The following is a 14,578-nucleotide window of genomic DNA, read 5'->3' as shown; positions in this document are numbered from 1 at the left end:
TTTTCTACATCTACTTAGGGCTTGGTTATAGAAACTGAATAGGTCTCTGAAGATAGATGTCCGTTTATCCTGAGTCTTTGTCACCTGCTGATGTAGTAGCCTAGCAATCCTTGCTTGTTTCTTAGAGAAGGCAAAACACCTGCAGCAACATCATCATGAAGTAGGAACTTCATATTTCCATATTACCTCCAGTGCTTTAATCTCCTCTCTTGGGACCCCTCTTATCTCCTATTAAGATCCATCCTCCTCTGCCCTCTAGTCCCCCACCTCCTGGAAACATACTCACTAAGGAGCTTCATATTTTTATCCTGCCTGGTTACCCAGTCTGAGAAAAGGAAAGCACAGCTGACATATTACTTAACATCAACATCTTACTGATATTAGAACAAACACTATTTTCTGATTTTCAGGCTCGCACTTCCAGTCTGTTTGTTAAACAAGCCCCATGCCCTGTGTGCCGTTTCTATGCTTCTACTCAGTTCTGCTCTTTCTGCCTTGTACTTCTCAAAGGGTGATCCTAGACCACCTACATCACAATCACCTGGGATTGTTGTTAAACTTCAAATTTGGAGGTTCTTCAACTGTATCTGATAATAGGGCCCAGTTAACTGCATTTTAATTAGTTTCCCAGGTGATACTTAGGTGAACTGAAGTTGGAGAATCATTGCTCTATGCCTTTGTCCATATCATTTCTTCCTTTGAGAATGTCCTCTCACATTCTCTAGACATTGTCATCCTTCCCATCCCTTCCTTTTATGGAATTTTGCCCATTCTTCCTAGTATTAATGGTCACTGGAGTAACTGTCACTTGGAGACTATAAATTTAGTTAAGTACAGGGACCATTTGTCAATCATATTTGCATCCCTGTAGTGTCTGTTATGGTGCTTTGCACATAGAAGCTACTCTGTAGAGGCTTGATGAATAAATGAAGGGTTCACTCCCTCCAGAAGTAGAAACATAGGAAGGGCTTACTATATATATGGATTTTTAAGATTAAATGTCAACAGGCTATTGGGGAAATATTTTTAGGTAGAAAATATTTTTTGGTGACCTAGATGTAAAAGCATGCATATGACCTCATTCTGTTTCAGTGTGTAAGGTCAAACATCAAAGAAAGGCTGCTCTTTCTCTTCAGCGTTAGTGGTGAACAACTATTATGTAAAAGAATTACCATTGTCTATCAGGAGGCTTCTGAAAGATTTACAGAGTACAAGGGAGATGCTCCAAGGCCCTGCCTCTGGGAGCTCATTATAATTGAAATCTCTAGGTTGTAGGACTATAGTCTGAGCAGTCTGAGGTTTCTAGAATGCTGGGCTTATTAACTCAAGACCCAAGGTACATTAAACTGGGGACTACGTAGTCCACTTGAGTGATCAGTGTCACTGTTCAAATGCCAGGAAGATCTCTTCTCTTCAGTGAATCTCTAGTAATGGAAGGGGTCCTGTTTTCCACAGAAGGGACTCACTCCTTGACTCTGGCAATGCCCCACTAGAATACAAGCTCCTTTGCAGATATGTTTTATTTATTTTTGAAACACAGTGTCTGGCACATGTGAGTGGCTAAGAAAAACTTGGCAGATAAAACCATAAACGAATGTGTTGTTTTTGCATTTCTTTGGATTACTTATCAGCTTAAATTTAAGATGTTAAAAAAAAATTGACCCCCAAATTTTTGAGCCGCAATGAAATTCTTTGTTTAAAAAAAAAAAAAATACTGAATTATTGTTATCAGAGCAAAGTGTTAACCTACTTGTTATAGCAAAATTCTGTATCTTTCTCCCTGGCTCCCATTCATTATCCATTCCCCTCTTTTATTTTAGTTTTGCTTGCTTACTGTTAGGGATTCTTTCTCCATTTGCTTTTCTCCTGACCAAATGGAAAAACCCTGAGTTTACTACATGAGTTTGGAGTGATTTCAGACCTCTGTCTTCAGCTGATGATCCTCCACATGGATCATCTTTCCCTTGCTATGTGATGAATAGAAGTGCTTACAAAACTTACTTGGGGAGTGGGGAGGCATCAGACAGGAGTGGAAAACATGTGAGGCTCCTTGATGAGATAATGCAACCTACACACATTTATTCAGGTGGGAAGAAGGGGCAGCATGGAGGTTAAGTACCTAAATCTTGAGCTCTTTGTCTCCAGAAAACATTGTTACCTTATTGTCATGAAAACAGAAAGTTTCTGCCATTTTGGAAATCGTTATTCTTAATGCAAAATGCCTGAATTAAAATTCTACTTCTGTCACTTAAGTCTAGATGACTCTAGCCAGATTACTTTCATGAACCATTTATTTTTCTCATTTGTAAAATGGGAATGATAATATCTCCTTGTAGTATCGTCAGAAAAGTTAGGGACAGTGAATACAAAGTAATTAGCACAGTACCTAGGACAAGTAGATGCTCAGTCCATGATTTCAGTCATTATTGCCGTCAGTGCCCTGAGTAGGGCCGTTAAACCCTGTTCTGTGGCTCTGGCGTAATGAATTGGAGGACAAACCTTGCTAACTTCACATGGAGCCCAAGATTATCAGAGCATCTTCCTTCTGAATTCTCTTTTATTTATTTTCTATCCAAAGACTCTTCTCCAGCTTTCTTCTTTCCACCCATATTTCCATGTTAGCATGCAGATTAATATTTAATAAATGCTTGGTGTTCTTTCCGTTCTGTAGGGCCTCTACAATGAAGGTGATTTTTGTTGTGCTTCAATACGTGTCTTTTAATTGTATTGGAAGGATGAGAAGATTTACTTCCTTGAGTATGTCCAAAGTGTTAGGGCCCTCTTAACAGAGCAAATAAAATAAGCAAACCAGGGCTGATGTTGGAAGACACACACCCAGGTTGTGGGGAAAATGTCAGGGCCTCTCTTTATGCTGGAGATCAGTCTTTCCAGCCCAAGAGTCTTTGTTCATGAGTCTGAATTATGTGTTTCTTCTCTTTCTAACACTGACATTGATTTACAATCTGATTTTGAACTCTGCTTATGTTAGGGTGCAACCATTTCACATAGACATTTCTAACTGCAAATGCTTAGGCCCATTTCCCAGATTCTGATTTACCACCGGAGATTTGGTGAATCAGCACATGACCTTATGAGCAGTACTTTACTCATTTAATAAGCAGATGTTGTGCATCTCCTGTGTGCCAGGCTGTGCTCTAGGAACTGGGAATACATCCATGAAAAAAAGAAACGAAAATCCCTGCCCTTAGAGAGTTGCATCTTTTGAAGAGAGAAAGACAATCAATAGAACCATTGAATAAACTATAAAACATGTAAAAAGTAATAAGAGCTGTCCAGGCGCAGTGGTTCACGCCTGTAATCCCAGCACTTAGGGAGGCTGAGGCGGGCAGATTCCCTAAGGTCAAGAGTTCAAGACCAGCCTGGCCAACATGGTGAACCCCTGTCTCTACTAAAAATACAAAAAAAAAAAAAAAAAAAAAACAATAGCCAAGTGTGGTTGGCAGGCACCTGTAATCCCAGCTACTTGGGAGGCTGAGGCAGAAGAATTGCTTGAATCTGGAAGGCAGAGGTTGCAGTGAGCCGAGTTCACACCACTGCATTCTAGCCTGGGTGACAAGAGCAAGACTCTGTCTCAAAAACAAACAAAAAAAAGTCATAAGTGATACCTAGAAAAATAAAGTAGAGGAAAGGGCCAACGGTGCATCTCATGAGTTTTCAACAACTTCATTATTTTGTATCCTAAGCCTGTCTTTCCTTTTGTGACCACGTTGCCTACCCTCGCCCTAGTTTCTTCCTTTCCTGAGCAATTTCAGCAGGTATTTTCAGACATAAGGCAGGGACCTGACTTCTGTTTTGTGAGTTTAAGAAAAAGGCTGGAGCCTATGATGTGACCGCTCATAGCCCATCCCCTTTAGGACCTGTCCCAATGTATTAAACAGCAGACAGGAAAGTCTCTCTTTGGAGGGGAAAAATAGGTATTAGCAGAGAGTCTCTGTGTAAATGAGGTTTTTTTTTTTTTTTTTTTCCTGAAGTCTGGCCACGGTCTGATAGCCTGAGGCTAGAGCCAGGGCAGTAATTTTCACTTTAGCTGGGATGGTCAGATGAGAAAAGCCTTCATCCTCTGGCATCATCTCTTTGTCTAGAAGCATTTGGAAGTGCTTGCCTTGGTAGTGGATAAGGATTTATGGTTGCTTTAATGTTGCCTTAGAAACAGATTAATTGCTTACCTTTGAGGCTTTAAGTCAGCAAGAATTACATAGAAGGGAATTCCAAGTTCTGATGAAGGCCATCAAGGAGTTCCCTGGAATAACCCCAGCTGCCAATCAAGAGGATGCCATTACGCTGACTGTCCAATATATTGGACTGGTAGGAATGCCAGCATATGCCTTTGCTCTGAGTCAAGTCTTCCTTGGTAGCCAATACTGGCTATAGCTTCCATCAGGGAGTGGTCACTGCTGCCAACCACTCTTCAGGCCTCTTTGCTCCAAAAGCTCTACCTCATCCTTTACAAAAGCAGTTTGCTAATGATCTATCTCTTGCAGATGTGGGTTTCTATTCCTTGTAGCTGTGACCTCTTCCTCCAACACAACTGGCTGGACTACTCACAGCTGGATATCTTTTTACCATCCTTTGTCAGTGCCATTTGGGTCTGTAATCTGTAGGTGATGGGTTGTGTTTTGTTTTAAAATAAACAGTGATCAGAAGATAAATTGGGTATTCCTGATACTATGCTGAAGTATCATTTGGATGATGTAATGGATATTCCTAAGTTAGTACTGCTCGTAGTTGTACGAGTTGATCTGAATCCACCATAAAAATCAGCCTATACTTTGTAGTGGTAAATTAAGGCAGAATATAAGAAAGCCAGGCAACAAATCAACATATCCACAGTCTCTATTCTTATCTTTCTGCTTAATTTATATGGAAATGTATATTTGAGGGAAAATGGGAGAATTAAGTAGAACTACTTTGAATCTGATGATAGAGGAAAGACCCTGAAAGAAAGGAGACAAAAGGACGAAGAAGGAACTTGCATTTAGATAACACCTATTCCACATCTTCATGGGCATTTGGATTTGGTATTAATTTAATACAAAAAGAAATTCAACTCCAGAGAGTTCTTTCCAGATGCTTCATTGCCAATAAGCTCCATCAGTGTGTTGTATCCACTGTTCACAAATTATAATGCTCCCCTCTTTTGCATATAATTGTAATGTTTTTAGTTAACACCAGAAGCCCCCTTTCTTTTTCTCTGATAATGATGATGGATTTTTACTGATCTGTCTACCTTTAGACATCTGGTGACCTTTTGGCTAAGAACATATTGTGGGATGTGGACTAGGGAAGGGATAAAGGGCAGGGCTTTTTCTTGGCTGGCCTAGGAGATTGCCCTGACAGTGCATGCAGGAAGAGGTTGCCAGGCAATTGCTAAAAGACCAGATTGAAGGGCAGCTGTCTCTAGGAGCGTGCTAGCCCTCATGTTACATCACCATTATTGATGCTTGTCTGTTTGAGTCTAATCCATAAGATAAAAGCCAGGCTATTGGAAACCTTCCACAAGACTTTTGCTAACTAGGCCCTCCTGATTCTGCATGGAAGCCAAGAGGCTTTCCAATGGGCTAGTCCAAGCCAACCCCAATAGTTCTCAAGGATTACTTCACACACTATCAGGGATGATGTAATGGAGCAGTTAATTATATCAGTCTTGGAAAAAGACCAGGGGTTGAGTCTTAGTTGAGGGTTTTACTGTCCGTATGACATTCAGCAAGTACTTAACCTATCTAAGCCTCAGTTATCCAACCTCCAAATGGGCCAATAATACCCTCTATTTAGGATTATTGTTAGGGTACTGTGCATTGCACAACTCCAGGGGTGCTGTTCTCATGGACTGTAATGGAAATAGCAACACTAGGAATTTTGTAACATAGCAGTGCTGGCTAATGTAAATATTAAATATAATTGATATGTATAGAGAGAATTTAGCATGGTGTCCTTGACTGTTTAAGAATGGAATCTAGTATTCTCTCAGGAAATTGGTTATAATTTGGTGTTCAGCTCTTTTGAAACTTGCTTCTAAGAAGGAAAAAGCAAAATAGTTTTGGATACAGAATAATCTGCGAAGACTTGGATATAAGAAATTGTTACATTGTTCAGGGAATGGGAATAATTTCCATATTCTGGAGCTCAGATGCCAGATTATAAAAGGTCTTAGAAAACCTGTTAAGGGTTTTGAGCTTTGTCCTCAGGGAAGCAGGAAACCAATGAAGAGTTTTAAGGGAAGTGAAGAGTGTCAGATCTGCACTTTAGGAATTTCATTTTGGCTGAAATGTGAAGAATGGAATGATGCGATTTGGCAGTCATTTGAAGGGAGTGGTTAATTATATCAGTCTTGGAGACAGACACAAGTTTGAATCTCTCTTCAGTGTTTATGTTCAGTACTACTATTTATTACAAATATTTCACCTTTCTGATTCTTTCAGGTCCCCAAGACATTTTAAATTGCATATCTTCCAAAAGGATCACTACAGAGGTTTCTTTCACCATTTTAAATGTTAGATATCTTCTATATCATTCTGTATACCTGCCAAGTATTGGGATCACTTATAAATTAGATTTTATAGAGTAGGCCAAAGCTGGTCTCCTTGTGTCCACCCTTGTCCCTTTAGTCTATTCTGCACTGAACCAGCAGAGAGATCCTTCTAAAAGAAAAATCAGATCATATCACCCTCTGATTAGAAACTCCCAGTGATTCTCATCTTCCACCTCATCAAAGCTCATGCCTTATGGCAACTCAGTGTTCCATGATCCATTCCCACTCCTGAGCCCTGCCCCCTTGGTGCATTGCCCTCTTGCTACATTGGTTTTCTGTGTTTCTAGACTGTGCCAAGCATGGTTCCCATTAGGACATTTGCACTTGCTAGGAATTCTGTTCCTACAGATATCCACAAGACTTGATCTTTCGTGTCCTTTAGGACTTTGCTCAAGTGTTACCTTATCAGAGAGGCCTTCCTTAACCATCTAGTATGAAATCATGCATGCCATGTGTATACACACACACTCTCTCTCACACACACACACACTCACACACACTCCTTGTCCTCTTTATATTGCTCTGCACATACATGTACCATAGGACTTTTTAACCTTCTGATACTTATATTTGTTTGTTTCCTCCACCATTAGATTATAAGCTCTGTGAGAACACAGACTTTGTTTTATCACTGGTGAATTCTCAGGATCTAGAAGAGAGCCTAGCAAGTCTTTCTAGAATACTTATTAAGCATGCATAAATATTTGTGGATGAAATGGATACACAAGGGAATTGGAACTAGATTTTCCACCATTCTTGCAGGATGGTTGAATTTCACCTTGTTTCAAGCAGAAATCTCAAAACCTTTCAAAGACTGAACGAGTAGACATACAGCATGAAATTTTGCATATTTCGAGAATGTGCTGCCTCTATTTTTCAGCCTTTTACTTAGTTTCAAATTCTGCTATAACCCTCCTCTGGTTGTCTTTAGTATGGGAAAAATGTCAAAGAAACTTATCTCTCTGTAGTGGTGAGCTATAAAGGGCTTTAGGCTATGGGGGGATCTCTGAGGGTCTGCCAGAATGTCCTAGGCAGGGGTGTTCTCCTGGGCCCTGGTGCAGTTTGCAGAATAAGCCATCAGGAGCAAACATGAGCCAGAGAGTGTAGGCGAACGTAGGGTGGCTCTCAGCCAGCCTGAAGCTATGAAAGCCTCTAATCCAGCTCCTCTTTTAACTTTTTCCAGGACATTAAGGGTATGTTCTGACTCAGGGCTTCTTCCTATTGCTGCTTTATCTGATGTCATAACTGGTCCCTCCTGCAAGGCCTGGGAGACAGTTACCCTGACTTGGAGCAGACCTTCCTCTACTTCAGTTTCCGCTCACCTCCCTTCCAGGTTCTGGAAGCAGAGGGGATGTAAGGTCTGAGTAGAGTTTTGCTTGAGCTGGTAGGTGAACTTAAGGCCATGGTGGCTGAGTCCACCACTATGCCTACCAAGCTTTGTGTGCCGCTCACTGACTCTGTTACCATGGCCCTCCTTGCCTACAGCCCTTCATCATGTGTATATTTTGTGGTCACTGTTGTCATGCCACATGAGCTAATTTAAGTGGAATTATTGGTCCTGCATTTTTTGGTCACTTTGAACCCTCGACAGAACTAATATGTATTTTAGAATGACCATGGAAAATATGACCGACACCGAGAAGGAACATTTTAAGGTTGGTGACGCTGATTCCATAGCCTGCCAGGCTCTTACCCACAAGTAGGCCTTGGCCTGGTTATCTCCCTTTCCAGCCTGCAGAAAAACAGGCTCTGTACACAGATGTGAAGAGCTGTGCTTGAAGAACCAGATGCCCAGCTACTAATGTATCAGCAGACCTGGGCTGGCTGAAAATTAGGAAGAAATGTGCTCTCATCAAAACATGCTTTTAAAAACTGTACTTAATGTGTGGAAATACTGCGTTACAGCAGAATTTTTTTCTCCTCAAGAACAAATGCCATTGAGCTTTGATTTCAGGCAAGCTTGAAGTTTTCTGTTTCCAAGTAAGTGTGGAGCAATAGGACGTGATTTCATGAAATACAGTGTAAGATGCTCTCTGGCGTTTAAGATAATCACCAGGCCTTGTATTGGTGGGATTTTTTTCAGGGTCTGATTTTCAAAGCATCAATTATAATAAGGTGCTTTTGGCATTGAAACCGTTTTTGGAAGAAGATGTACTAACACAAATTTAGAAGAAAATCTGCTTTAGTAAAAAGGAGGAAATTATTTGATGCTTCAAAAGTCCTGTGTTTTTTGGCTATTAGCATGCATAAACGTGTGTTTAATAAGGCAAGGCTATATAAATTGAACTTTTCCTTTCCAGTGAGTCAATTGTATATCTTACTCAGTGAATGGGTACTCCATGTAGTAAATTCATAGAAAGATTGAATTGTAAACTTTACAAAAGATTGCTTAGTCACTGATGGAGTCTTAGAATGCAATCATTCACCATAGATTTTGTGATGGTCAAATATAAACAAACTTTGGTAAGAGTAATAAAAATAATTAGTAATGCTTTGGATGCAGCTCTAATGACATGACTTTTTTTCCGCCCTCTCCCCCATCTTGTTTTTACCAGTAGGTTCTGACAGTTGGAAGTGTCGTGTACAACATGCGGCAATTAAGTCTTTCACCCACCTTTTCAATGGGATTTCATCTGTTAGTTATTGTGGCTCTCTTATTTTCCCATGTGGACTACGTAATTGCTGAGACAGAAATGGAAGGAGAAGGAAATGAAACTGGTGAATGTACTGGCTCATATTACTGTAAGAAAGGGGTGATTTTGCCCATTTGGGAACCCCAAGACCCTTCTTTTGGGGACAAAATTGCTAGAGCTACTGTGTATTTTGTGGCCATGGTCTACATGTTTCTTGGAGTCTCTATCATAGCTGATCGGTTCATGTCCTCTATAGAAGTCATCACATCTCAAGAAAAAGAAATAACCATAAAGAAACCCAATGGAGAGACCACCAAGACAACTGTGAGGATCTGGAATGAGACAGTTTCTAACCTGACCTTGATGGCCCTGGGATCTTCTGCTCCTGAGATTCTCCTTTCGGTAATTGAAGTGTGTGGCCATAACTTCACTGCAGGAGACCTCGGTCCTAGCACCATCGTGGGAAGTGCTGCATTCAACATGTTCATCATTATTGCACTCTGTGTTTACGTGGTCCCTGACGGAGAGACAAGGAAGATTAAGCATTTGCGTGTGTTCTTTGTGACGGCAGCCTGGAGCATCTTTGCCTACACCTGGCTTTACATTATTTTGTCTGTCATCTCTCCTGGCGTTGTGGAGGTCTGGGAAGGTTTGCTTACTTTCTTCTTCTTTCCCATCTGTGTTGTGTTCGCTTGGGTAGCGGATAGGAGACTTCTGTTTTACAAGTATGTCTACAAGAGGTATCGAGCTGGCAAGCAGAGGGGGATGATTATTGAACATGAAGGAGACAGGCCATCTTCCAAGACTGAAATTGAAATGGATGGGAAAGTAGTCAATTCTCATGTTGAAAATTTCTTAGATGGTGCTCTGGTTCTGGAGGTGGATGAGAGGGACCAAGATGATGAAGAAGCTAGGCGAGAAATGGCTAGGATTCTGAAGGAACTTAAGCAGAAGCATCCAGAGAAAGAAATAGAGCAATTAATAGAATTAGCTAACTACCAAGTCCTAAGTCAGCAGCAAAAAAGTAGAGCATTTTATCGCATTCAAGCTACTCGCCTGATGACTGGAGCTGGCAACATTTTAAAGAGGCATGCAGCTGACCAAGCAAGGAAGGCTGTCAGCATGCACGAGGTCAACACTGAAGTGACTGAAAATGACCCCGTTAGTAAGATCTTCTTTGAACAAGGGACATATCAGTGTCTGGAGAACTGTGGTACTGTGGCCCTTACCATTATCCGCAGAGGTGGTGATTTGACCAACACTGTGTTTGTTGACTTCAGAACAGAGGATGGCACAGCAAACGCTGGGTCTGATTATGAATTTACTGAAGGAACTGTGGTGTTTAAGCCTGGTGAGACCCAGAAGGAAATCAGAGTGGGTATCATAGATGATGATATATTTGAGGAGGATGAAAATTTCCTTGTGCATCTCAGCAATGTCAAAGTATCTTCTGAAGCTTCAGAAGATGGCATACTGGAAGCCAATCATGTTTCTACACTTGCTTGCCTCGGATCTCCCTCCACTGCCACTGTAACTATTTTTGATGATGACCACGCAGGCATTTTTACTTTTGAGGAACCTGTGACTCATGTGAGTGAGAGCATTGGCATCATGGAGGTGAAAGTATTGAGAACATCTGGAGCTCGAGGAAATGTTATCGTTCCATATAAAACCATCGAAGGGACTGCCAGAGGTGGAGGGGAGGATTTTGAGGACACTTGTGGAGAGCTCGAATTCCAGAATGATGAAATTGTGTAAGTTCTATATTATATATATGTGTGTGTGTGTGTGTGTTTCAGTGTGTTTATGAATGTGAGTCTGTGCATCATTTTTTAAATAGCATACAAGGAATGGAATAGCTTTTATACAAGATCTCTTTCAAAATATCAGTCTTTGCTTGGGTGCCAATTGTCAATATGCTCTACACATAGAGATCTTAAATTTATTTACATCAGAATTTTATTTTTACTTTTATACTTTTACACATTTTAAGTACATTGTGACTATGATAAAATGAGTAATGGGACACGATTTATCAGATAACTTAGGCTGAAAAATTTGTCTTCTATTTTGAATTACATGGTATATGCTCAGAAAAGGAATATTTAAAACATCACAATAGGTCTCTAACTTCATTTCTGAGTACAAATTGAGAAAACCCAAAAAGGAAACACCTCTGAAAAGAATTTCCTGGCTACCAGGGCTGACTGAGAATATTTTTATGGCTTTTATGTGACATTGTGTTTTGTGACAATATAAGTTAATGTTTCTGCTTAAATGCCAATGCTAAATTATGACTTCATAACCAATCCTGCTTCTTCAGTGTTATGCGAATATGGGAAAGTCCATCCAGTCCTTTTGTAGTTCCAGTCTGGTTTTATTTTACATCCTTATTAAACAAACCCTCTACCCTGCTGATACAGTGATAAAGAAATAAGGTTCTGTCCATGTGTCTAGTTGTCAGGGAGCAGGTCAGAGAAAAGAAGGAACAATTTATTCTTCCTCTTGGTACTTTACAGTGGCACTGTGCTCATGTAGTAATATGAAGTACCCAGTTGTTAAGTGATTCTTCCACTGAGAGTTGATATTTAGAGGGCTGTTCCCCCTTTGCCTAGGAAAGTGTGTTGCACTCAACTCACCAAAAGCAAACCAGAAAATTTGACTCTATGAACAATTTCTGGGAGGGAGGGAGAGAGGGAGACTGGCAGGGAGGCTGCCTATAATATCTGCAGTACAACAGAAGACATTGAAATGAATGATTATGTTGGTTGAAGCACTGGACATTTAGAAATTTCAGGGAAGAAAAATAAATATATAAATATACTTCTAAAATAGTTAACTCTTATGATAATGGCATATGATATGCCAAATGGTGAATGCATGCTCTTTAAATATGAAATCTCTCCTACTGAAAGTGAGAGAAAACAAACCAAAAAGGGAGGGGATGGGCAGAGAGAACAGATTTTCCTGAAAGAGCCTTTCAGTGTCCTTACATCTCTTTGTTGTTACACTATAGTGATAAGTAATGTCGAGTACCGTATCACAATGAAATCAAGCAAAACAGGGATTCTAATATCCATCTTCTGATGTGTGTAGGGAGCATAGTGTTTTTGTTTTGATTAATATCTATTTTGTGTTAATTATAATGTTGTTAGTGTTCCACTTATTGAGATGTGTTTTGTTGGGATACTTATTTTACTGAAAGATAGTGATCTAGTAGCAAATTAATATCCTTCATATGCAAGAAAGAATTTTTTCAATGGTCTTGCATTGGAAAGTTCACGTATGCTCAGGTTAACACAAATGAACTTTATTCCTTTGCTAGGAATTCGTTCCCTATTGATTTTATTTTCCCTAACAATTATGTTTTCTCATCATTTCAATTATTGAACCCTTCTGTAGTATATAGTACTTGTAATCCATGTAAAAGTGTATTGCATATTGCTAAAGGTATATTTCATGTTGTTAAATGAACTCATAAGGGTAACCCTTAAAACACCTTAAATCTGTGTTTTGTTTTGTTTGTTTGACTAAGCATATTTTCTTTTGAAAATTTAATCTTACCTTTCCTTAAGAATAAGGACTCTATGCTGGTTTATTTGAAAAGCAGCTTTTCCCTATTTATTCTGCTGTTCAGGACTTTTACCAAACCATAAATAACCTTCTTTTGGGTGGTACAATGCAGAAGAAAAAGGAAAAGGATTTTTAAAGAGGATTGACATTGATTTGATAGAATAACTTATTCTGCCAAGCTCCATTTAAAAAACATTCATCTTATGCAATTAAATTGATTTTATTCTTGCTAAGGAAGGAATATTGCCAAATTCCATTTTTAGAAATTTAGATTTCTTGTGAAAATTGGTAAACATTGGTGGAGTTGGTGAAAATTGGCTAATAATTCATGCCATCTCTGTATATTTGTTCTTAGGAGTATTCAAGATCAATCACAAGTTTCTTGCTCTATAAAATTGTTACTATACTTCATTTGCTCAACTGAAATGTGAAATTTTAGAAATGGCAAAGCATTTAATTTATAAGTGAAATGAAATTACAGACCTACTTTTTTATATATTTTTAATTTTGAAGAGATTTCATCTTGACTTCATAGAGGTTTTTTACTGATAAGCTTTGTAGATGCTAAATAGGCCTATTGATTGTACAAATTTGTTTGGCTGGGACTTAACCTTAAATTAAGCACCAGGATTCAAACACAAGCTTTCTAGAAAAACGTATTATCAAAGATATTTTGATTCCATGTCTTTGCTATTGGGAATAGTGCTGCAATAAACATACAAGTGCATGTGTCTTTATAATAAGAATGATTTATATTTATATTCCTTTGGGTATATACCCAGTAATGTGATTGCTGGGTCAAATGGAGTTGTGGTGCCCTGTTAGCAGCTTAGAAAATATTATTTTTTAATGGATCATTTTTCCTTTGGCAGTCGTCTTATTTCCATACAGTCAGATCCAAGTGAAAGAGTTTGTCATCGTGCAATGGAGCCAGGCTATGGAGACTAAACCCAACTTATCTTGAAGAATGAATTTATATCTCATCAAATTACATAGTTAATCTTGAAAGATGTCCTCCTTCAAAACCTACAGTACTTAAACAAGGCTGATGGCACCACTAAGCTTTATTAAGTACTTTGAAAAAAAATTTTGTTGGTTTAAAGTTGTGCACAAAGCCAGACTTTATGATTCTTTCCAGAGCACCATAAAGAGATTCCTGGAAAAGCCTACATTTAAAGGCTAATTTTAAGAAGTCCCTAACCAAGGTAGAAATAAGTTCCAAATTGATCAAGGATGGAAAATAAGAGGCAGTATAGTGTTACTGATTGTTCGATTCCAAAAACAAGATAGATTCCTAATCTTTGATCTTGTTTTTAGTGTAGAAGTCATCATTTAAATTTATAATATAAAAATGTCTATACATATTCATATTTTCACATAAATGAGTTGAATTATTTCAGCTTGATAAGTGATAAGTGATGCCTGTAATTTCTAATAAAATATATTCTCAGCAAAACATTTTAAAATTACAAAGCAAAATCCCATTAAATAGATATAATTAACAGCTAGCACATGCTTTTTTATAAACTCAGTCAATGACACATACTAAACCAATGCCAACCAATTTTGACTTACAACAGGGAATTCTGTCTAATGTTAACAGCTAATAAAAAATAAATGAAGAATATGCTAATTTGATTTGTGGTTTGGTAGGTAATATCCACAAATTTGAAGTGCTGTTAATGATTGTTCTTTAATGGTTCTAGTTTAACGGTAATAAGTATTACAAAATATTGTTTGGTATTTCAAGTCTAACATTAGCTTAACTGTTTTGGAAAAATGTTAAGGCTAATTAACTAATGTAGATACAAATCAAATTTAA

General features: G+C 38.7%; 1 protein-coding gene across 28 annotated transcripts in view; it reads left to right on the top strand.

Annotated features, from left to right (window-relative positions):
• The window catches only part of SLC8A1 (solute carrier family 8 member A1), a 386,709-nt gene that overhangs the window by 68,978 nt on the left and 303,153 nt on the right, over nt 1-14,578 (top strand). For 16 of the 28 annotated variants that reach the window (XM_003908546.5, XM_003908547.5, XM_009184065.4 and 13 more), the window contains exon 2: nt 9,106-10,937. In XM_003908546.5, the coding sequence (XP_003908595.1) occupies nt 9,139-10,937 (1,799 nt within the window). In that variant the 5' untranslated portion in view covers nt 9,106-9,138. The remainder of the gene's footprint in view (nt 1-9,105; nt 10,938-14,578) is intronic. The other 12 variants (XM_009184063.4, XM_009184066.4, XM_031655122.1 and 9 more) reach the window with 1 other exon arrangement.

The sequence above is a fragment of the Papio anubis genome, chromosome 14 (assembly GCF_008728515.1).
Source record: "Papio anubis isolate 15944 chromosome 14, Panubis1.0, whole genome shotgun sequence".
NCBI classification, from domain to species: domain Eukaryota; kingdom Metazoa; phylum Chordata; class Mammalia; order Primates; family Cercopithecidae; genus Papio; species Papio anubis.
Note: the sequence above shows the minus strand (reverse complement) of the source record. Positions and strands in the feature narration are given on the sequence as shown.